The following is a 25,628-nucleotide window of genomic DNA, read 5'->3' as shown; positions in this document are numbered from 1 at the left end:
AAAGGGGAAGTGAAGGAAATAGTGTGGGAAAAGGGCTGAGGGAGAAATTTGGGAAAAAATAGAAGGTGAGTTTTGAGGTTAGAAAGGCTTGGAATAAAGAACAAAGGTAGAGAGTTAAAACAAAGAAAGGGGGGAAGAGGAAAGGGGAAAGGGGACAAAGGAGGACAAAAGAAAAGGGCTGGAAGGAGGGTGGTTAAAGGGAAGAGAGTAGTAACAAAAAGAAATTTAAGAAAATTGGGAATAAAAAGTAAAAGTAGTAAACAGTGTCGAGAGGTTAGAAGGAAGTAACAGATAGTAAAAGGTAAGGAAAAAGAGAAGAGAAACTGGAAAGGAAGAAAAGGTTTTAAATAAGAAGAAAAAGGATAAAGTGATAAAATGAGTAAAGAAAAAAGAGAAAAAATTGAAGGAATGAAAGATATGGAAGGAGAAAGTGAAAAAGGTGTAGGAGCAAGGAGAGGAGAAGAAAAGGAAACCAGGAAGGCCGGCGAGGGTGGAAGGCCTGATGAGGGAGAGAGCAAACAGCCTCCCCATTATGAAGGCATTTCAAAAGGCAGAAAAGAGAAAGGAGAGGCAAGAGGAAGGAGGGGAAATGGAAAGTATGCAAGGATTTAAGAGGAGTAATAGAGTGTTAAGATCGCCGATAAAGGGCATGGGGGAAGAAGGAGTGGAAAAGAATGTAGAAAGAAAGGAGAAAGAAGTGGAAGGATTGGGGATGATAATGAAGGAAATGAGAGGCGGATTTGCTAAGATTCAAGAGCAGATGGAAGTTTTAATGAAATGTAAGGTAAAAATCAGGAAGGAAATAGAGGAGTTAAAGAAGATGTGGAGGGACGACAAGGTGGTATTGGAAAAAAGAATAAGTGAAATTGAAAAAAAAAGTAATGGAGAAGAAGGGTACAGAAGGGCTAGAACGGGAGGGAGCAAAAGAGGTAAAGGGGAGAGTAATTGGTTTGGAAGAGAGAATGAGGATGTTGGATATTGGTAAAGAAAGAGAAAGAAAAGAATGGAGGAAAAATAACTTGATTGTAAGGGGCCTAAAAATAAAAGAAGAGAATAAAGAGGAATTAAAAAAAAAGGTAGAAGAAATTTTTGAAGTGATTGGGGTAAAAGCGAAGATAATGGAAGTAAATAAGATCGGGGGAATGAATAAGAGAGGATACAAGATGGTATGGGTGAAACTTGAAAATTTTAAGGACCAGGTGGAAATAATGAAAAAAAAAAGGAAAGTTAAAGGAGAGAACGGAATGGATAGGGGATGACATGACGGAATATGAGAGGAAGGTAGAATGGGTAATAAAAAGAAAGGCAGAGAAAAGAAAGAGAGAAAGTAGCCAGGTGAAAATAGGGTACAAAAAAATGTGGGTGGACAAGGAACTTTGGGTATGGGACGAAATGAAAGATGAGCTGAGAAAGTGGCCGGAAGTAAAGATAAGGGAATAAGAAGAGGAAAAGAACAAAAAAAAGATAATGGTAAATAAAAGTAATATGAGTTTTTAGAGAAAGGCGGAAAAAGAGAAGGTGAAGAAAGTGGAATGAATAATGGAAGAAGTATGGAAGGAGAGAAGGAGGAAGAAGAAGGAAAGGAAAGAAAAACAAAAATGAAGAAAAGAAAAAAGGAAAGTGTAATAAGAGTGGGTTTTTGGAACGTGGCGAGAGTAGAAAATAAGGATAAAGATTTTTGGAAAAAATTAGAACAGTGGGATGTGATTTTTATGTGTGAGACATGGTTGCAGGAAAAAAAATGGGGTAGGATTAAGGGAAAGTTACCAAAAGAATACAAATGAATATAGGAAGAAGCAAAGAAAAGGAATAGGAAGGGAAGAGCAATGGGAAGAATGGTAATAGGATGGAGGAAGGATTTTGAAGAGAAAAAAGAAAGAAAAATGGAAGAAAAGAAGGGGGTATTGGGTATAAAGATATGCTGAGGGAGGATGAAATGGAAAATAATAGGAGTTTATATTAGTGATAATATGGAGGAGGTGGCGGAAATGATGAAAGAGTGGATGGAGGAGAAGGAGGAAGGATGTAATTATTTAATAGGAGGAGATTTTAATGTGAGGACGGGAGAGGAGGGAGGAATCTGGGATGAATTTGTGGAGGAAGAGGGAGAGGAGAAGAAAAGAAGATTAAAGGATAAAAAGATAACGGGGGAGGGTAGGAAATTATGTAAAATGCTGGAAGAGGAGGGGTGGGGAATTTTAAACGGATGTGTAAAGAGGGATGAGGAAGGAGAGTGGACGTATACAGGGGGTAGAGGGGAAACAGTGATTGATTACGTGATTTGTAATGGAGAGACAAAAAGAAGAATTAAGGAGATGAGAGTAGGAGGAGAAGTAGATTCGGACCACCACCCGATAATAGTAATGGTGGAAGGAGGGGGGCAGAAAAGGAAATGGAATAAGAATGAAGAAAGAAGGGGAAGGTTAAAATGGAATGAAAATGAAAAGAAGCTGTTTGAGGAAGGGTTTAAAAGAAAGAAAGAAGGAAAGAAGAAAAAGGAGGGAAAATTGAAAGACCTGAGTGAATGGGTAAGAGAAGTAAAAAACGAAGTAAGAAGAGAAGTGAATAATGAGGATGGGGAAAAAAAAGGACAAAGCTGTAGAAGATTGGTGGGACGAAGAATGCAGAAGGAATAAAACGAAGGTTAAAGAAGAACTGGAAGAATGGAGAAAGGGTGAGGGGAGTGGGAATGAATATAAGAAAAGTAAAAGGGAGTATAAGAAGCTATGTGATAGAAAGAAAGAGGAGGAGAAAAGGAAATGGGAAAAGGAAGTGGAGCAGGCAAAGACAGAAGAAGAGAAGTGTGGAAAATAGTAAACAAAGAAAGGAAGGGTAGGAGGGGAGTGGATGAGAAGATTGAAATAAGAGAATGGGAAGAATAATTTAGGGGGGTACTGGGAGGAGTGGAGTGGAGAGTGGGAGGGGAAGTAGAGAGAAGTAAGGAGGGAGATGAGGAAAAGGAGATGGAAAGAGAGGAGTTTGAAAAGGTAACAAAAAAGCTGAAAAAGGGAAAGGCAGCAAGGAGTGATGACATTGAAAATGAGACGTGGAGAGAAGAGGGAGAGAAGGTGAAAGAAGAGCTATGGGAAATATGCAAAAGGGTGTGGAAAGAAGAAGGGTTTCCAGAAGAATGGAGGAAAGGGATAGTTGTGCCAGTCTTAAAGAAAGGAAAAGGAGAAAAAGTGGAAGAGTACAGAGGGGTGACACTGACACAAACAGGGTATAAAGTATATGCTTCGGTCTTGGAGGAAAGGATAAGAGAAGAAGTGGAAGAAAAGAAAATAGTTCCACAGAGTCAGGCAGGGTTCAGGAGATACATGGGGACGCTGGATCAAATTTATGTTTTAAACCACCTGATAAATAGAAGAATAGAGGGAAAGGAGGGGAAGCTAGTAATAGCTTTTATTGATATGAAGGCAGCCTTCGATTCTGTGGACAGAAGAAAATTGATGGAAGCAATGAGAAATAGGGGGATAAGGGAGGGGTTGGTAAAAAGGTGCGAAGAGATAATGGAAGAGACGAGTAGCAAAGTTAGAGTAAAAAAAGAGGGAGGGAGAAAATTTTGGACGGTGAGAGGGGTGAGGCAGGGATGTCCGCTGAGCCCGAGTTTATTCACGATCCTGCTGGCAGACTTGGACCAGGAATTGGAAAAGGGTGGATGGGGCGGAACTAAGATAAAAGGCAGAAGGGTGTACTCGCTGGCATACGCGGATGATATTGCATTGATTGCAGAAACGGAAGCATGAATAAAGGGAATGTTGAAGACATTAGAGGAATATGTGGAAAAAAGGGATTGGAGGTAAATGTGGATAAGACAAGAGTGATGAGGTGCCGAAAAGAAAGAGGGAGATGGAAAAGGGTAAAGTGAGTGTAAATGGGTAAAGAAATAGAAGAGGTTAAAAAATTTAATTATTTGGGTTATGTGGTGACAAGGAATGGAGATCAGAAAGAGCACGTGAAGGAAAGAGTAAAGAAAGCAGCAAGGGTGATGGGACAAATATGGAATATTGGCAAAAAGAAATTTGGAAAAGATTGGGGCAAAAGACTATGGCTGTTTGACAGGCTTGTATGGACAATAATAAGCTATGGGGTGGAGATATGGGGGTAAAAGGAAAGGGAAGAGATTGAAATGGTACATAAGAGGTATTTAAGATGAATAATGAGGGTAAGTAGAAGTGTGCCGGGGTATATAATGAGAGAAGAATTTCAGAAGAAAAAGTTGTCTGGGAAAGCGGGAATGAGGGCTTGGAAATATGAGAAAAGATTGGAAGAAGGAAGAGGGGGGGGTTTTGGCAAGAGGATGCTGGGTAGAAATGAAGGAGAGAGCGAGGGAAGGAAAAACAAGTGGGAAATGGGAAAAAGAAAGGGAGGAATTCTTTGAAAGATTGGGGTGGACGCTGGAGAGGATAGAAGAAAGAAGAGAAGAAGAGAGAATGAGAGGTGAAGAGATAGTGGTAAAAGATAAAGAATTGCAAAGAAAAGAGAGATGGGAAAAAATAAGAATGGGGAAATTTAATAAGGATTATGGAAAAATAAAGGAGGAAGGAGTACCGGAATATTTAACGAAGGGATGGAAGGAGGAGAAATGGCAAAGGGTGGGAAGGTTTAGAGTGGGGGATGATATGAGGGGAAATAGATACTGGGAGGAAATAGAAAAAAAAGTGCAGGATGTGTTTGGATAAGGAGGAAACGTGGAAACATGTTTGGGAGGAGTGTGTAATCTGGGGGGACGGGAGGAGTTGGGAGGAGGCAGTTGAAGATGTATTGGGAGGGGAGGGAAATGGGGAGGAATGGTTAAGAATACTGGAAAGGGTAAGGGAAAGAATAGGAGAGAATGGAAGAATGAATGAGGCAGACTATGAAGATGTAAAAGCGTCGGAAGCGGGGGTCCATGAGAATGAATGAGAAATAGAGTAAGAGAATGATTTCTGGCGGTGTGAGCGTAAGAACGTATGGGTATCTCTCTCTCTCTCTCTCGTGTGCTAAGCGGCGTTTAGAGAAAGTAAGAAAAGCGAAAAGTAGGAGGTAAGTTATTTGCAGGGAAGAACAAGAAAGAAGAGGAATTAAAAGAAGATGGAAGATCAATAAGAAAGATTAAGGTAGAAATAAGAAAGCGTTTAGGAAATAAGACGAGGTTTTTGTTTGTCTTTTCAGGATAATGGAAGTAAGAAAGGAATGTAAAAGAAGACAGAAGAGTGTAAAGTTGATAGAAGAAAAAGGAAGAGAAGAAGAAGAAAAAAATAAAGATAAGAAAATGTTGTAAGGCGAGGACGAATAGATGAAATAGATAAGAAGCGTTAAATGATAGAAGAAAATAGTGGCGATAAAGGTAGACAGTAATGAGGGAAAGGTAGTGGAAAAAAGTAAAAAGAGTTGGCGGAGTTTATATTTAAGAAAGAAATGTTGAATGTAAGAGGTCTATAAAGAATTGTTATTGTTATGAGTATGATTAAGTTTAAGTTTATAAAAATTTAAAGATGTAAGGAGACGAAAAGTCCGAAATGTACCTCGAAAGAAAAATAAACATTATTACATATATTTTAATTTATTATTTTTACTTTCTCTTTTTATATATATTTATTGTTATTAATATTATTTTTTTTTTTTTACATTTTTTAAATTTTGTTTTTTAAGTTGTGCTGTACATCAAAGTTTTTTAACCACACCGGTTGTATTTTAAAAGAATAATAAAAGTACATCCGACAGTCCGAAGTCTGTATAAGTGGGACGGGAAAAATTTGTTGTACTGCACGTTTACATGTTTGTTTTTATTTTTTAATTATATTATATTATGTTATATTATATTTATATTAAATTATTTTATATTCTATTATACTATATTATTTTATATTATTCTTTTTTTTCTTTCTTACCATCTATCTCCTTTTGTTATTTAGTTGTTTTTTTAAAGTTTTTAAAGTTTTACATTATAAAAAATATTAAAAAATTTTAAATAATATATATGTATTATTCATATATTTCTTTATACACGTAATTTTTGACATATGTACTTATTCTTTGTTCTCCTAAATAAACAGTTAATGCTTTTCATGATCGTACTCGTGAACAAGCAACGTGAAGTTGACTATGATTTAAAACGTCTCTAGTTAAATCAAGTCCAATTTTTTCAAATGTTTGTCCTTGTGATTTATTAATTGTCATTGCGAAAGCTATTTTAATAGGAAATTGTCTTTTTTTAAATGCAAAAGGAAATTCATTTTCACAATATAATGTTATACGATTTATAAATACAATATCTCCCGTTTTATTTCCTGTTAAAATTTGACATTTCAATAAATGATTTTCCATTTTTTTAATTATTAATCTAGTACCATTACAAAGTCCTTCATTAATACTAAGATTTCGAATTAACATTACAATACAATTTTTTTTTAAACGTAATTCATAAGGAGGAAGAGATATTGGTGACAAAGTATTTAAATATTCTGGTATTAAAGAATTAATAATATCTTCATCATTTCCACAATTTTCGATACTGTCTACGCTTGTATAAATTCGTTCTTCAAATATATTTAATAATTCAACAACTTGTTTATTAATTTTTTTTACATTTACATTTCTTGAAGATAATATTGCACACTTAGCCATGTCATTAAAATCTTGTTTTTTTATTAATTCACCAAATATATCTATAACAATATTAGCTTTAGCTGGTGCTATACAGCATTGAGGCATTTGTATATTATTTTCTGAATCATTTACTTTCCCATCTCCCATATCTAATAAAAATTTTGCAAATTCTATTTCCTCTGGTTTTACTCTCATATTTTGCGTTAATGATAATTTTGTAAAATATTTCCAAACATTACTATATTTTATAGATAAATTCACAATTTCACTTCGAGTACCTCGTATTTTAATTGGAAGAAGTTGTCTAAAATTACCGCCCAATATAACAACTTTTTCACCGATTGGTAAACTATTTTCCATAATATCTTGTAACAGTTTATCCATTATATCTAATGCATATCGTGGAGCCATAGGTGCTTTATCCCAAATAAAAACATCTATTTCTTTTAAATTTTGAGCTTCTTTAGATTGAATTTTGATAGTAGATGTTGAATCAGCAAACAATGGAACTGGTAATCCAAAAGTTTTATGAACTGTCTTTCCAAAAGGAAGTAATGTTGCAGCAATTTCTGTAAAAACCATTGTATATACTTGTTTTTGTTTAATTTTTGCTAAATAATATATAGTTGTATATACAAATGTTTTGCCTGTTTCACCTGGACCATCAATATAAAAACAATTATTATTATCATTATCATTATTGTCTATTTTTTGTAATATTAAATCAACAATTTGTTTTTGTTTTTTATTTAATTGATTATATTGTTCAGTTCCTATTTTCCTCATTTGTTCGTGTATCATTTTCAATTAGTTCCATTTGTTCTATTTCCCAATAATCAGAAATACTTTTACTTTTTGCTATAAGCATAGTGTTAATTTGTTTTAAAGTTTTTTTTCTCCTTGTATTGTACCATATTGTCGTACATAATCTTCTGACATAGCTATTTAAAAATTTTCCCAAAGTTCTTTAGGATGTAATGGTTGACAATGTATTAAAATTTGTACAAATAATTTACGTAGTTGTCGTGGCATCATCCATCTAACACCTTCATTCATACATCTAACCCATTCATCATCATCTTCAACCAAACCTAAAGCCAAACATGTTTCTGTAAATGTTTGATGAATTATACCATTAACAGTTTTTAAATCATCAAAACTGGTGGCTCCTTTAATTATTAGTAACAATAATCGTAAATGAAATAACTCCGTTTGCGATGGACTCACAGAATACATTCGACCAATACAATTAAAATAACCTTGACGTTTTTTCCAGTGTGATATATTTTGACCATTAATTTTTTCTTTCTTAAACGTATAATATTGTGGAATTTCTATATATAAATATTTTTTTGCTTCGATATCACGTAAATTTAATGCAAAATAATCGATTAACATAGTGACTTGATTTAATGCAGAAGTTAATGCACTTTCAATTGAATCATTTTCAATTATTACATTTTGTTCATTTGGCAAATGAATAGGTAATCGTGTTATAGCATGATTTTTTTCTTGTAATTTTTTATTAAGTATTCGCCAGCTTCTACAGGTCCAACATAACGTGTTTCAATAAAATCACGTATTTCATCATGATCAATAATTACATTTTCAGTTACTGGTTCAATTGTTATAGTTGCTGCATCATGATCTTTGTAAATGTATTTATATAAATATTTAACCGATTTAATACTGGAAACTATTTCAACATTAATATGACAATTAAATATAATTGATAATGCTGGACAATATGGCACCACATGACGATTATGTACTTTATATCCACCTGGTCGTTCATAAATTTTACCAGTATCTTGTCGACGATAATATGGATAATTATTTTCATCAACTTTAGTTTCTTTTTGAAATGCTCTTGGATAACGTTTAGAACATCGATTGTTTTTTATACACCAATCTCCACAAGGTCCATGAATCATATGTTTCATAACTATATCATGTAAAGTACGATTTTTATATGGATCTGGAATTTCAGCCGAAATATATTTATCGATAACTTCTGGTATTGTTATTTTGAAATTATGTTTTAACGTAATTAATAAATGTATATGTGGTAATTCACGTTTTTAGAATTCAATTACATATACATATGCTGCTGTTCCACCAAACATTTTTTGTTTAACAATTAAATCTATAAGATAATCTTTCTTAATATTAAAAACACGAGCACAAATATCAGGTCTGTCTGAAGGTTGTTGACCAGATAAAAGATTTTCTTGAATTTCTCGCCAATTCGGATTACATGTCATTGTGATGAACAGATCTGGTTTTCCATATTTCGTAACTATTGCCATTGCATCTTGATAATTTTGTAACATATTTCGCGGTGATCCAATAAAAGAAGAAGGGAGTACAACCATCTTTCCTATACGTCTATTTGAATTATTTGTGATATTTTGCATATAATCTATTAAATCTTGATATGTTTCTGAACGTAATTCTTTTTAATGAGTTTTGCAAAAATCTATTCTATCCTTTTCAATTTTTACATTGTCACATGCTGACAAATTCATTATTTTAATTAATAAACTGTGGGAATAAAACTTTGGAATGTAAAGAAATTTAAAACCAATTCTATTTAAAGAACGACAATAAGCGATTGTTACCGGGTGGGACCGAGCCGGGATAACTATATGGAACTATTGATTTTATCGATCGAACAACGACGGGGAAAACAGTTACTAATTAGCTATATTTAATTATCGATCTTAAAGTACCCTTTCTCCTTGATTTTTTGAAAAAGGTGGTAAACCAAGTCTTTAGCGGGGACAAGGGAAACCACATCCTATAAAAGAACGTGCGAAGAAGCGCGAGCAGTTAGTTAGTTAGTTAGTTAATTAATTTGTAACGATGCCCCCGGAATGAGCATCGTTCCCGGAGAAGAACGGCCGAGACGACCATCCTCTCGGACAGGAAAGGGAGCGCGGGGGGCTCCCGAAGAAACCGATCATCGAAATACGTAAATTGTAACGAGTACCGCGGAACGCGCAAAGTCCCGCGGAACGAACGTATCCGAGCGGCCCCGAACTCATCCGAGCGAGCGCGACGCGCACGGTACCGCGGAATACCGCGGCCGGCGCCACGAACAAGGATACCCCCGGACGTCGCCTTATTCCAGATAAAAAGACGAACTCGGAGAAGTCGCGCACCGTTATCGTTCCGTTCGCCTCACAGCGAACATCCGGACCGAACCGACTCCTGGAGCAAGCAAACCAACGGGGTGGAGCGAACTCCGTCTCGGTCAGGAACTCCTGACGCTTGCACCGCAGAGGAATCTTCCTTACAGCCGAACGCAAGACTAGACTCGTAAAACCGGCTCGTGGGGTGAAGCGCACTTCGCCTCCTTCGAGCGATCTCGATCCCGGATCTACAGTCGGTTTGCCAAGGCGAAAATATCCTTTCGCACCGTTGCACAAACCCGGGGTGGAGAGCTCTCCGCCTCGGCCGAGTACTCTCGGCTACTGCAACACCGAACAGGTGCTCCATCCTCCCCGCTGTCCGAACACCGCATTCGCGCCGCGATCTAAGCGTTAGGTCGATCACCGCGTCTCGCGCCGCGTGCATAGATCAGGCCCGCGACTCGGGGAAATATTCGCGCCGCTAGCCCCGCGCGCCGATTAGGACGTTATCTAGGCGGATGCCGAAAACTTGTAACGGCCCGCCCGTCATAGATCCGCGTATCGATTACCGCCGTACCGATCCGGCGCATACTCGCGCCAATTACCGCGTTATCGTAAATCTTTTGTTAAATTCGTGTTCGTCCGGCGACGTCTCAATCACGCGTTCGTCACAATTGGCTTACTGTACTTTGTTTCATTAATTGAATAAATTATCAATTAATTGTTACACAAACCACGTCTCGTGCATTCTCGAACCTCTCAATTCAAATCGCGAATCCTGTCCGTCCGGCGAGCACGTCCGGGCACTCCAGTTTGCACGATATTCGCGGCCACAAATTACGGTCGTTTCAAATTAACCAATCAGTTGTAAATTAGTACAGAGTTATCATAGAGCATTGTGAACGAAGCGATTGATGGTCAGAAAGAGTTGTTTGATTCCGATCGAGTTTAAAGAGTAATTGAGCGAGAGGACCGAGGAAATTGAGCTAAGACTTTGAGAGATTGAGAGTTGAGGATCTTTGGAACGATTGTGAGAGATTTTAAAATTTAATTGGGAATTTAAGGTAAATATTTTATTTGAATAAATTGTTATTTGTTAATTTAATTTCAATATTTTATTTTGATTTAACTTGATTTTGGTGTCGGACTTTTAAATTGAAAGGAGTTGAGTTAAAATACTATTGGTTATTATTTATTCCTTGGAGGTGTTTCTGTAGAACCTCGCGGACGAAGAGTGTCGCGTTGGGTTTGGTCGCTTCTTTATGGAGCGCGCGCAGAAAGATTTCCGAAAATTTTCTGCTGCCGCCGCTAAACAAAGAACTTAGATTTTGAAGTTTTTAAATGAAGAAACGCGCCGGTAAACGAGTTCAAATAAAACGACTCCGATACCAGGTCAAAAGAGCCCTTGAAGCAAAACAAAATCCTTTCTCCTTAATCCAGAAATTAAATCAAATAACTGAATCAAATAAACCGAAATATAAATTAATTTCGATTAATTTCCAAATCAATTATCCGAATTTTAATATAATTCCTAAAACAGATCCGCGTTTTGTGACTTACAGAAATCTTTATCTTTTCGGTCCAGACGATTAAAAGCAAAGAAATAATTTCGCAATCCTTGTCCGGTCCCGGGTAAAGTTCTTAAATGAATTGACTCAAAAACGGACTAAATAATTACGTTTATCAGGACGTGACAACATAATTATCTACAAGCCATTGTTGAAATAATCGTCGTCCTAACAAAAAAGCATTAAAATTTTCACGAATACCCATGCGATATTTAATATATTGTCCTCTAGTTATTCGTCTGTTACTGTTCTTTTTCATTAAATTACGGTGCCATCCTTATGTTCCATATGGATAAAATAATGGATATATCCATGGTTCAACATTTGGATCCATAGAACTTATTATTTGTAAAGTTTTAGTATTTTTATTTCGTATTGTAACATACGATTCTGGTATTTCACCATCAGCATTCGTAGAAAAGACAGCAGCAACTTCATTTGTTCTTTGAAAATTATATCGACGACGATCCATTCCTGGTTTTAAAGTAAATAATAATTTTAATTCTGGTAATACATCATTTGTATTACATAATAATTGTCGTTGATTTTCTATTTCTTCACCCATCATTTGATATGATTTAGCATATATATTATGTTCTCTCATTATAAATTCCAAATTTTGTGTAATTTCTAAATCTAAATTTAAATTTTCATTTAAACAATGATTTATCGCTTTATTTGAATCTATAATAAAAAGTTGTCCATTAGTTGGTCTCTCGTTTACTTCAGCATACAGTGCTTCATTCATTTGATAATATATTTGTCCTTGTATTTTAAAACAATATGGACCGGGTCTTCTATTTTCAAAATTAATTAAATTAGCGTTAAATGATGCAAACGAAAATGATGAATTATAACTACGTATACATTGAAAAAAATTATTTGATTTTTCATGATTTCCTTCTAACAGATTATGTAAAAAATTAGAAAATTCAGGTAGTGGCTCGAGATATACTGCTCCATGATCGCAACAATCATAAAATAAATTTCCTTTATTTAAAACTTTTTCAACTAAAAAATGTTTAGCATTACAATGGGTACATAATATATTCATAACACCAATATAATATTCTTCTAAACTATCTATTGTAGTATAATTTAAAGAAGGTTGATCTTTAAAACGTGATCGATAATGTAAATTACGTTCAATCCTTTTTTCTTGTTGTAATACTTGTGTGGCATTTCCAATAATGTTAGATATATTAGTAACATTAGATGTACTGGGAATACAAATATTTTCAAATTTTTAATTAAGAATAATATCATTTTGTTCTTGACGTTCAGTACTCTCTTTTTGTTGAGTTAATTGTTTTGCATAAGACGTACTGGCGTTTCTAATAATGTTAGGTATATTAGTAACATTAGATGTACTGGGAATACAAATATTTTCGAATTTTTGATTAAGAATAATATCATTTTGTTCTTGACGTTCAGGACTTTCTTTTTGTTGAGTTACTTGTTTTGCATAAGACGTACTGGCGTTTCCAATAAGGTTAGGTATATTAATAACATTAGATGTATTGGAAATACAAATATTTTCAGATATTTGATCAAGTATTATATAATTCTGTTTAACTGTTAGTTTTTTCTTTTGTTTATAATTTTGTTGATTTAATGCTTTTCTTTTATTATGTTGTCGTTGAATTTTTTCTGCATCTTCTTCATTATATTCTTTTTTTCGTTTTGGCACTTTTTTTAATATATAAATTATACTTTTTCAATAAATAATATTTATAATTACTATTAATTAAAATTAATTAATTTATTATTATTATTATTATTATTTATTATTTATTATTTATTGATTATTTATATTTATTATTTATTAATTATTTATTTGTTATTTATTTATTTTTTATTTTATTTATAACTATCAATAAAATAAACACCTTCTACTACTACTATCAATAATTAAAAATTTTTTTAATCATTATCATCATCATCATCATCATCATCATCATCATCATCATCATCATAATTTTTTTTATTATCATCATACTTACATTTTATTTAATTATTATAAAAAAATTTCCCTCTATGCCCCCCCCCCCTCCTCCTCCCACCCTCTCTTCCTCCCCCTCCCTTTTTTGCTTTGATTCTTTTTTTTCTCTTTTTCGTTTTTTTTTAAACAAAATAAAAAAATGTTTTGCAATTTAGTATTTTGATAATAAAAATAAAAGTGTTAATAATTTAAATTAATTAAATTTAATATAAATGTTAAATTTAATATAAAAATTATAAATGTAAAATTACTTATTATTATACTTTTTTTATTTTATTTAACTTTACTTTTTTTTATTATTTTCTTATTACTTTTTTATATTTATACATTTTTCTTTATTTTTCGCATATCTTTTATTTCTTAAATATATTTTATATATTATTTTTTCTTTATTTATTTTGTACATATTTTTAATTTTTTTAAAATCAATTACAAATATATGTATACTTTTTTTTAAAATTATTTATTAATCTTTTTTTAATTAATATTAAAATACATTATCATAACTCAATACATAACGCAATTTAATTTAATATAACATAACATATTTAACATTTGAAACTAAACAAAAATTAACAAAAAATAATTTAAAACAAAAATAAAACACTTATAACAAATTTAAAGTTTAACAAATCAAAATTAATACTCAAAAACAAATTATTACACACTTCTTCTTTTTTCAGGCTGAAATAAAATTATATTTAAATTAGTTTTAATGTTTTAAATTTTTTAATTAAAATATTAATTTTAAATTACCTGTATATTTGTACTCTCTGTTTTTCTTTTTTTTTGGAATTTGGGATGCTTTTAAAATTTGGATAAGTGACATACTGCCATCAAGTTTTTTTATGTTACTTACATTTTTTACCAATAAATGTACTGGATCTAAAATTTTATAATTGTTAATATTATTTTTATTATATTTATTTATTATTAGTATTTTGTATATGTATTATAAAGTATATTTTTTTACCAGTTGTTTGGATTAATCCAATGATTTGAATTTTACTTCCTTTATTTATATTTAACATTTTAAATTCATTTATTGAAAAATCAGATATATGTACTTCTAATTTAAAATGTCCATCAGTAATTGCTCCACATCCTATTTTTTTATTTAATTTAGCGTCATGCATTTCTTCAAAATTTGTTGTTTTATAACAATCTAAACCTTATTAAATAAAAAGAAATTTAATTTAATGTTTACAAAATTTAAATTAATTTTTAATATAATTTCTTAATACATACTAATTCGTTGCGTCGTGCTAAAAATTTCTTCGAATTTAACAGTAATTGGTTTTTCAGCAAAATTTGATATTGGTTCATACTTTCCAAAATTATTAACTTTTGAATTGCTACGAATTAGTAACTCAAAAGGAGCATTTCCGTTATTAAATGAAGTTATTTTTGGCACTCGTGCCTGAACACCATCTAAATGATTAATCTAAAAATTTTTATAATATAAGTTATTTATAAGTTATTTATAAGTTATTTATAAGTTATTTATAAGTTATTTATACGTTATTTATAATCTTAATATTTTACTTTTTCTAATAGGAAAAAAAAGAGAAATAAAAGACAAAATATTTTAATACAATAAAAAATTTAATTTTAATAAAAAAATAATAAATTAAATTAAGTTACAATAAAATTAAGTTTAATTAAATTAATTAATTAAAACTTACGCAATTTGGTAATATATAATCACAAATTCTGGAAATTTCATCATTCCAACAAACCACTTGGATTCCTTTTCCATTTCCATTATTCAAAAAAAATTTGAAAACTTTGGATTGCTGATTATGGCCTACAATTTTGGGTGATTCGATGCCATCAACAAAACCAATAATTTCTCTATTGAAAAATAATTATTTTTTAATATATAAAATTTAATTAAAATAATATTACTTCATTATATTAACTTACACAGTTGCATCGTATAATTGAATATTGTCTATTATTTCGTTCGAGGACAACATTTCCTCCGGATTCATTTTTACAAATTCTTCTTCTAAAGTTTCTAAGCTTATTGCACTTGAAAACAATTTGTGAATTTAAATCAATTAATAAATTGAAAGAAAATAGAAAAGAAATTAATCCAAAGAAAGTTTAAAAAACCTTAAAAAATTTATTCTTGCTCTCCAGACTTCTAATGCAAAAGTTTACTTTAAACAAATCGTGTCTGGCTGTGAGTCCAGAGAAAACTTCTAAGAAGAATCAGAAGATCTTCTAAAAAGTAAGTCTCAACAGTTAACTATCATTTTTGGCGTATTCTTGATTCCGCTAAATATTTAATGATTTCAAGTGCTTTATTTAATATATCTAAATAAGATGAGAAAAGATCGTTTGTGTCAAGATTTGGATCGTCCGTGTCGGAATTTCGGGGTATCAAATAAGTCCGCTAGACTTTGCAGTAAATCGTTTCACAAGGTTAATTGCTGCCGATTAAAGGCTACGACATGCTGTCGATGAAATGGCGACTTTCAGTGGTTCACGTCGCGAAATGTTGCTAACTAATTGGCGACTGCCTAAAGCTTAAAAAATCGTGTGGCTTTCCTTGTGTCCGATAGCTGCGAAGATCCATGGTAGGGCGAACCCAGAATTCCGAATGAATGAGAACGACGAGTCTCTCTCGATCCTATCTTTATTTAAAAATTAATTAATTTTATTTCATATTAAATTAAATTCATTCATATTGTTACGCTCGGTATGGAGAACGGCGTGAAACTCGCTGTCTTGGAGTGGCGCGAAGTCTGAGCTCGGCGACGTTCGGCATGAAGAGTTTTAACGTGAACATTCCGCGAGTTTCGAGTTAGCTGTCACCCGTCGCTAGGGGACACCTTGTTGTTTAAAAAGAGAATTGTCAATCTTACCCGTGACGTTGACGGGCGATGTATGTCGAGAGGTTAATTTATTAAATCCGCTTCTTTTGTAAAGTCTGAGTTTTTCCTTACGGCGGGAGTGACGCGGAGTGTGAGAGAGAGTGAGAGCGCTGCAGCGGATAACGTGTGTGAGAGAGTGAGAGGCCGCTGTCCGAGTGTCGCCGTCATGTGTAACAATATATTCTAGTGGAATCATCGAATAGAAAAACTTTAAAGATGAGCCGGGCGCGACGAAATAAGCAAATTAGGAACTTTCGGAAATTAGTCCGAAGGTTCTTCATCCAATACTTGTTTGCGGCGGCCCCGAGTGAAAAAGTATTTTTGACTCCTTCGCGTTAAAAAGAAAGGCCGTGGTCCCCGCCACCGGGCGCTCCTCCACCATCACCCATCCACGGAGACCCCGAGCCACTTTATTGTTATAATCCACCGAACGATAATCACGACGTGTCGAACTTCTCCGATTGGTGCATGGAGCTAGAATCGGACCAATTCCGCCCCACGACTCCGTCTTTTACACCAAGCTTATCCCTCATCTTCGACTCACGTTTTCCCGCAGGTGAGTTCAGGGCCTGTTCCTCTCCTCTCTCTCCGCCTCCTTTTCCTTTTGTTCCTGAGGAGATCGACTCTGGGTGAGGATGATTCAATCTCTCTTCCGGAGGTAGACTTCCGAGATCATTCTCCGTCACCCATCCCGAGTATCGAGGTTCTCGAGGAGCACCCAGAACCAAAAGAAGTTTTAGACCCTTTCCTGGAGCTCCTTCGAAGAGCTTGTACTCCGTGGACAGATCCTGTTCCGGAAGGGGGTTTCTCTATTGACCCCGGCCATTTTGATCTTGATGAGATCAGGAGGCAGGCGAGTCGCTCTCCTCCTGACTCGAATTTCTTAATTTTCTATCCGGGGGTGGAAACTTCTTTTCCTGGCCCCGATGAGACTGATAGATTTAGCATTTCCGCGTACTAATGTTTGCAATACCTCCTTTTCGATATTTTTCTCAAAAAATTTTAAGTGATTTTCTTTTTCAGTTCTGTGGCTCTGAGTAATTAAAGGATCTGTTGTTAAGTATTCTACTAATTTTTTAAAATATTTTTCATAATTGATTCCGTCCGACGAAAAGGGATGGAGTCCTGTCTTTTCAAATTCGTTTTTTAGAATGATATCTACTTCTAGTACATCTATAGCTCTTTGCATGAACTGTGCGAATTTTTCTCACTTAATACGCTCGCCGTTATTTTCCATCCTCCATTGTCGCACTATTTTCGCCCATGATGTTTTTAAAGGATGAAAAAATGCAGCATCTAATGGTTGTAGTATGTGCGTTGCATTTGGATATAGAGCAATAAGCTCTATTTCTTTCTTACTACAAAAATTGCTTAACGCCATCGTTAAATGTGAAGTGTGTCCGTCTAAAAACAACACTACAGGGAACTTAATATTATTTTTTATTAACCATGGATAAAAAATATTCGCAATGTATTCGTAGAATGTTTCTCCAGTCATTCATCCACTCTCGGAGTGTCCGATGCCCCAGTCTTTTGGCATGTTTGAAGCGATGTGTCCGGGGATTCGTTTGAATGAAAAAATAACCATTGGTGGTGCGATTTTCCCAATGGCATTTCCACAGAAGAGCGTAGTTAAGCATTCTTTTTCGTCATTATTTATGAAATTATATACAGTTTTGTCGCCTTTTTGACTAATACTTTGCTTCCTTTCGGACTCAGAAAGAATGCTGACTCATCGCAATTAAAAACACGAGAAGAATCAATATCAAGGAGCGACTTCGAGTCAAGATAAGTTCGCACCTCATTAAACCATGCTCGTATTTTATTTTCTGTTACTGTAGCTCTACTGCGTGTCAAATTTTGCAACATTCGTTCCGTTAAATTTGTGTTACGCGCAAGAAAGGCATTGTACCATTGTCTTCCAGGACGATTATCTGTAAACGGCGTTGTTTTACGAATATGCTTCAGTAGTAGTTGAACGCTGTCTAAAAGTTGAACCCGTGATATAGGGAATCTATTTTGGCTCATATATAAAATCCAATGTACAAGTTGGCGTTCATATTCTTCACCAAGTATACATTCAGGTCTCCTTTTTTTTATAACAGGTGTCAATGTACCACGATTTTTGTACATTAACGTGGTTCTCGGAATATTGTATAGCTTTGACGAAGTGCTGACAGGCATTCCATTTTTTATTGAGTCTAAGGCCTCCTTAAGCATAGCATCTGTGTATTGTAAACCAGATCCTTTTGTCTTTCTAAACGCATTAAAATAAAATATATTTAAACAATTTGTATTGAAAATTAAATCTCAATAGTTTTTAAAAAGTATTGTGTACTTTTTCGACACGTTCTGAGATGAATTTGCTGCCTCTAACATCTCCATAACTTCTTCTTCTGCCTTTCAAAACTGTATTAAAATAGATTTTTTTTTAAATAGAAACTAATTTTATACAAATTATTATTGTTAATTATTATTGTTGTTGTTGTTATTTATTTTTTTTATTATCTTTTATTTTATATAAAATTTGTTTACTTATTTATTTATTAATTTTATTAATTTTAACTGATTAAATATTTAGTGTCAAAAACTACATCTAGCCTTTATTATGCGATGCAGTTAATGACTTTGAGAATTAAAAAAAAAAATATATACAGATAAATTATTTTATGTTTAATCAATAATTTGGTTCGTGCTGTACGTGTTATATAACTTTTATGTTATTTTAATACTTACGTAATATTAAAAATATGCAGTTTTTCAATTGTGGTTATAGTAACATGTCAACTAAAAGTGACGTTCGAGAGCCATTGAAAAGCACAAGTCGCTCATTTCACTTTAATAATTTAAATATAAAATTAAAAAAAAAAAAAAAGTATCTGTGCAATATACCACAGAAAAAAAATGCTCTTTAATTTAGTTGTAAATGTTTTTATATTTGACAAAAACTGTATTTATTACAAATATAAATATACCGTTAGTGTCAGAAACTGCAACAGTGTCAGAAACCCCCCCAGTTACCATAAGTTGTTTATTATAGAAAAAATAATAATAAAGAAAAAGAATTATATAAAATAACAAAAGAGAGAAAAAAAAAAAAGGCAAGCGCGATCAAGCGCCGTAGAGTTACCTCGATCGTGGCGGCACACTAACAATACAAAATCGCTAACAATTCGTTTATTCAGATCTCGTCCCTTCGAAACTATCGTGTCGGCCCTGACTGGTGCGATGCCGGCCACGCTCCTTCCGTGCACGCGACGTGTTTTAGCGGGACGTTACAACACTGAAGAATCTCCGCGTACTGTCGCCGGTCGTCGACGAGATCGCGAGATTTCTTTCCCGATCTCGGCCGCTGCCGAGGGCTCTCCGTGCGGACGCGATGTACGACAGCCTCGTAAACCATAAAATTAATCAGCGCAAATAAACCGTACCGGTGTTTTCCGCGGGGTATAGCCACTGGACTTCAGACGCCCGTTGGCTGCCACTCTCTAACGTTAAGTCCTTGCCTCGCGACAAGGATCCACCAAATAATCTATCGGGCCCGCGTGCCCGTTTTACGTGGCCGGATATTGTCTAAATCCGCGTCGGTCTCCCCGGGAAGCGGAGGGCTGTACAAAATAAAAATTCCGCAATGCGGGTGGAAGATCTCACCGAAAAAACACTCCCTGGCCCTCAAGTCGTCCGCGCTCTCTCGCACTCTCTCGCTCTCGCTCGTTATCTATCGTCTCGGCTCGCTCTCGCTATCGCAGGCTATCGTCCGCCTCGGTCGCCGGTCTACACGGAAGAGAGCGAGGACCGCGCGAATTTTCGGCACGAGGCCCGACGTATCCCCACTCTCGCGTCTCACGGATTTTTCCGCGCGCTACGTTGCCGATTTCCCACGGAAGCCGCTGCTCTCACAGAGCCCTATCGATACTAGCCGGTTGGTGCGGGTTTCGGATAGTCCGTTGTCGCATCAATTCCCCCGCAGGTTGCTTTCGGCGCCGAAATGCGTAGGCGACAAGTCTCCTCCAAGGCTCTCGGGATGGGTGGCCTCCCATTCCGGGCCCGTGTCCGGTCACCGTCTCCTCCGGAAGTTTGCGCCCCCGCATATGGTCCGCTCCTCTCGCTTTTCCCCCGGCAAGGACGGGCGGTAATCTCGACAACATACGATAGCAACAAAATCCACCAATGCGATCGTTAATTACCGCCTCGAGAAAATAACGCTACATCCTCCGGAGATTTCCGCGACCCCTTTTTGCTCTCTTCGCTATCGCGATTCGTCCAGCGCCGCTGCGCCATTGTGACGGCCGCGGGGAGCTGCGACGAAGCAACGAAAGCCGCCACGTCACAGTACACATGAGGGATCAGATTCCCGCCACGTCCATGTCGTTGATCCTGGATAATGCTAAGAGCTGGGAAATTCATTGTACTTTAACAATTATCTCAAAAAGTACTGTAATTCGAAAAGAATAGTAAAATTAGTCTCATATACGAGTAGGGAATAAACACGGGTTCTAATCCATGGGGCAATGAGCGGGGCGCGGTGACAGGGAAGACTCTACAGCAAGAGGAGCGCAGGAAGGGGGAATTTCACAGGCGTAGAGACGAACGAGTCACCCCCCTCTTTTTCTCTTATGTCTCTACGCCAGTGAGATTCTACCTCCCTGCGCTCCTCTTGCTGTAGATCCTTTCTCCCGTCCCCGCATCCCGCTCATTGCCCCAAGAATTAAAACTCACGTGTCAGCGAAAATCTTACGCACCGCCCATTTTCACACACACCGACCATTTTTTATTACGCACCGGCCATCTTTACGCATCCGAGAATCCGCGCATTGTCCCCGAAAATTGAATAAAAAACTTTAAAAATATAAAATTTTGCTCACCAATTAGTTGGGCCGCTTTCGTTTGACGGACGGTAGGTCGTCGTCGATGAACGCAAAGCGCCTCGTATGGCCGCACAAATGTAGACGCTTGTCTACAATGTACGCCCCGTCGTCGCCAACTCTTGGCGTCCTGTCGACGACAACCTCGTCGACTTTTTTGTACGGACGTACTCGTACAACCGGTCGCCCTGATATACGTCCAGCAACGCGACGTTATTCTTCTTGTGCGTGTTGCACCACAAACCGCCCGAACTGAATGCGTTTTTCGCGCCTATTTCTCGATTAAAGACGTGATGAATAATCGAATTACACTTGTCCATCACGTTACTCGTTTTGTTCACGACTGGCAGCTATGAGCTCGTCGCATAATCGCGATGCACAAAATTGCTTATGCGAAAAAAAACGAATGCATTTTTTTAATGCCCCCCATTCAATGGTTAGACTACACTCAGGTGACGAGACCATAATACCGAGAAATTAAAAATGCAAACGTAGCAAGATCAGGAAACGGGCGGAAATCTTATTTCATTAAGAACATCGGCGCATACATTAATAAAATAAAAAATTTTTTTTAATATTACTTTATTACATATTTTATATTTACATTTAAACACTATTTTATAGTAAAGATAAAGTATTATTCTTTACTATTTACAATTACAATTACAAGTTATATTTATAATTATAATCTAAAAATTATTTTAACCTTAACCTAGTCCCAGCTTTCGGGCTCGAAGAATTTATCATAATCCATATTAAATAATGTTCGTAAACCGAAGTCATCTCCAGTGTGTTGATTCATCCATACATAATTATTATATTCCCGATCGTTTTGTCGCGCTCTTCGCTGCTCCAGTATTTGCTGAATATTAATAAACCCCCTAATTTTGATATCATGGTGGTCGATCCAATTCTGAAAAATACATAAAATACATCAAATACATGGTTTTTATTAAAATACATTGAATATTATTTACGTGAATAAAAAATAACTTACAGGTTGCGTATGAGGTATTAGCAACCTCACTAAATTTTTAATTTCCACATTGTGCATGGGCTCACCATCCACATATATGCGCTGTAGAATTAAAAAATTATATTTTTCTATTGTTACTTTTACCATTTAAATAATTTTTTTAATTTTGTGCAGAATTACTTACCCCAATGGCTGGATATTCAACAAAAATATGATTTTCTATGCGATCTTCTTGTCGCATGACAAATGCATCACCCAACACAGATGACATTTTTACGGGTAAAATAAATTTGCTTCAAACGTTGCTTGGAAAAATCGTTGCTTTACTGAATATATTCAGATTTCAAATCCTCTCTTTTATACATTCATTATCGCATAATTTGCATTGTCTCATTTTTAATTCTTAAAAAAACGTGGTTCCACCTTATTGATGATCTAACATGTTTCCGGTTAAGAACCTCTTAAGTTATTTCAATTGTATAATGTGAATGACATCTATGGTTTCAATTTACACTTTAATCTTACTGAGATTGTGAATGTTTCATTTTTAAATTCTTTTCCACCTCATTGAAGATCTTATTACAATCGTCGGTGTTATATTTTTTCAGCGAATGCATAATTGGCCTTTCTTTGTATGCTTCAATGTGGATAACATCAGATCTCACATTTTTTTTTATACATTATCACATAATTTGCATTGTTTTTATTATAATTTTTAAAAAACGTGGTTCCACTTTATTAAATGATTTATTATAAGTATTAAATGTAATTGTAATTTTAATTGTATTAATTAATATTCAACAAATATGAGAGCAGCAGAAAGCACTGTAAAAACGACCGGGATTATAATAATTATATGGATGAATATACATGCGATGACTTCGGTTTAAGAAAATTTTATTTAATATGGAGCATGATCCATTCTTCGAGCCTGAAAGTTAGGACTAGGTTAATATAAATATAAATATAAATAGATTTTTTTATTTCATTATTGTTTGTAATTTTAATTACAATTTAATTGCATTAAAACATAATTTTTCATCGATAAAATTGTTTATTTTATAAGAATATTTTGTTGACATTGCAACTTTATAAAACTTTCCGCACAACATTGGACAATGGGCTGTATTCGACTATACGGTCATGTAAAATGAGGCAGTATGCCGTAGTATTGTGAGGCACATTTTCCTTACAATCAAATTCTATTCGCACATCCACACTGGCGCTTTTAATTGACTCGTTCTGTCGAGAGCAATCGATTACGACGAATGGTCCATTTGAAAGAAATGTGGTTATGTTGCAAAAAACTTCACCGTAATGGCAACCATAATAAGATTTACGAAAACGCGCATACATATCATAAAGAATGGCGTATCTGTTTTTGCTAAAATCTAAGTTCAAATCATCATATGGATAACATTCTGAATTAAGATAAAGTTTTACATTGGTCAGTTCACAAGTATCGAAAACAGCTGATGATTCAGACATAATATTTTTACGACCAATTTGTAAAGCAAAAATAACATATCGAGGCTTCTCAAGTTGTGTTGCGGCCTTGACGGCCCATGAATGTTTTGTCGTACTCTGTAAAAGTGCATATTCATATAAATCCCACGAACGAAAAGTCATGCTTAAATATCGTCCGCTGTCTAAAGTTCGCAGCAGCGATAATTTATTGAATTCGTTTAACATAACATGTGGCATTCGCCACTGTACTTTATGTAATTCAATCTCAGGCTCAGTCGTAGAATCTCCCATAATGGAATTATTATCATTGCGGGCGCGTATTAAAATTAATTCATGACGAGCATTGACAACCACACGCTTATAATCTTCGCAGAAGCCCAATAATATACGAAGTGATATGCAAAAATTAAAGTATCCTCCAGCAGTGGACGTCGGCCCATTCCATCCAGCATTTTGCAGTATTAAAGCATTATCAGATGTTAATGATATATAATTCTTGAGAGAACTCGTTATTCCAACGTTTCTGTTGCGATCAATTTCAACGCCATTAAGCTCATAACGAATTTCATCGAACATAAATGCAACACAATTATTTCCGAGCACAATTGTTGACTTATCATTAGGTTTTTTTTACTGACAATTTTCCTTCAACATACAGAAAACTATCACATGGCAATGTATATAAATCTTGTTGTTGTATCGGTATTCTTATTTCATCACTATGTCCAAATGTCGTGTTAGCATATGGATTGTATGTGTGAGTTTCGATTTTAACAATACTATCGTCGAAGATCGGCTCACTTTCTACGGCTAATATTCCAGCCATTTTTTAAATATTGCGTACACGAAAACCCAACAATTTTAAGAATTCAATGTTCAATGCTGAGAGTTTTTTTTTTTTATAATTGAGTTTTTTCTGTTGGAAACTATTGTTGCACCCGGACGGTGCAAGGGGTCCGTCCTCCCAGAACTATGTGTAACTCAGCGAGGGCCGTGAATAAAAGATAACACTTGTTTTTATTTCGATGTCTTTTTATTTCCCTTTGGTTAAGTTCTTCGGCTTCGGGCAGCGTTACCCCGTCGTAGTGATTAACAGAATGACCCGCGGACATTCGGTGGCCGCGGGTTTTATACGCGACTGTTGCTAAGGCGGAAAAGCAACAGTTCGCGGATTCCGGGCGCGTAGGACAGTGACCGCGTTCGGTCATTGCCTAGGCGAAAAGTGCAAGGCGTCGATCGGTCAGCGGATTCCGCGATCGGATGATCCGATCGACGCTGGTTGTCAACCCGGCCTTCGCGTGCGTGGCCTTGCTGTTGCCAGGGTCGGGTTACAACACTATGTACTTAGACTGTTTCACTTGCGATGTTTTATTCAAAACGAGCATTTCTTACTATAGTCGTCTCCGCACGTGTAATCTCACAGTAATTTCTTCGCCACAAAAATCAAGCAATTGACCGTTTTGATCCACAATGCGAATCGACAAATCCGTAATGCTTCGTACGGTAACTGGGAGATAAATGATCTGCGTTGGAGTTTCAGATATCTTATATCCTGGTGGAACGCTAGGTGAAAATTCATGTATTGTGTGTACACGTTTACCGTTACTGTATGCGCCACCTGTTATGTTACATTCAATTCGAATAATGTTTACACCATTAATTTGTATTGGTGCATCCGATTCATGCCAAAGTAGTGGTTCGAGCATGCGATTTGGTGAGAATCCTAACAATGATCCTATGTTGTTTGGTTTAGTGAAATTTATTTGATAATCACATCTGATTTCACTTTTCATTGTATTATTATTAGCTCAAATAACCAAAGGGTAATCACTCACACTGGCATGCGCGATCGTTTTCTTTTTCGCAGCATTATTGATATGATGCTGTTCTAGCGCATTTTTCAAGTTGTAACACGATAATTTCGGGTCCAGAAAGCTCGTCGGAAGCCAGGGTGCGAGTGTAAAGAACCGAGACGTGGTTATCGTAAAATAAAAGATTTATTAAGAAAAGAAATAATGTAGAAACAAATATTACACTAGTCCAAGAACGACTGAAAGAAAAGGAACAAATAATATAATAGTCTAAGAATGAATGAAACAAAGGAACCAACAATATAATAATCTAAGAATGAATTGAACAAAAG

The 25,628-nt window shown here is 35.2% G+C and overlaps 4 protein-coding genes across 4 annotated transcripts; 1 reads left to right on the top strand and 3 right to left on the bottom strand.

Annotated features, from left to right (window-relative positions):
• The first annotated feature begins 1,931 nt into the window (after positions 1-1,931).
• LOC139105592 (DNA ligase 1-like) lies at positions 1,932-2,814 on the top strand. The gene is made up of 2 exons (XM_070661783.1): positions 1,932-2,528; positions 2,590-2,814. Exons 1-2 carry the CDS (start codon positions 1,932-1,934, stop codon positions 2,812-2,814), a joined length of 822 nt encoding a protein of 273 aa, XP_070517884.1.
• Positions 2,815-6,048: 3,234 nt separating this feature from the next.
• LOC139105591 (ATP-dependent DNA helicase pif1-like) lies at positions 6,049-7,173 on the bottom strand. The gene has a single exon (XM_070661781.1). The coding sequence runs from the start codon at positions 7,171-7,173 to the stop codon at positions 6,049-6,051; it is 1,125 nt and encodes a 374-aa protein (XP_070517882.1).
• Positions 7,174-8,084: 911 nt separating this feature from the next.
• On the bottom strand, positions 8,085-8,966 carry LOC139105590 (uncharacterized). The gene is made up of 2 exons (XM_070661780.1): positions 8,711-8,966; positions 8,085-8,605 (listed from the first exon to the last, which is right to left on the bottom strand). The coding sequence occupies exons 1-2, from the start codon at positions 8,964-8,966 to the stop codon at positions 8,085-8,087; spliced, it is 777 nt and encodes a 258-aa protein (XP_070517881.1).
• Positions 8,967-23,107: 14,141 nt separating this feature from the next.
• Positions 23,108-24,311, bottom strand: LOC139105589 (uncharacterized). Its single transcript, XM_070661779.1, has 2 exons — positions 24,142-24,311; positions 23,108-24,008 (listed from the first exon to the last, which is right to left on the bottom strand). The coding sequence occupies exons 1-2, from the start codon at positions 24,309-24,311 to the stop codon at positions 23,108-23,110; spliced, it is 1,071 nt and encodes a 356-aa protein (XP_070517880.1).
• Positions 24,312-25,628: the final 1,317 nt, after the last annotated feature.

Source organism: Cardiocondyla obscurior, linkage group LG09 (assembly GCF_019399895.1).
Source record: "Cardiocondyla obscurior isolate alpha-2009 linkage group LG09, Cobs3.1, whole genome shotgun sequence".
NCBI classification, from domain to species: Eukaryota; Metazoa; Arthropoda; class Insecta; order Hymenoptera; family Formicidae; genus Cardiocondyla; species Cardiocondyla obscurior.
This window is presented reverse-complemented; position numbering and strand designations above follow the sequence as displayed.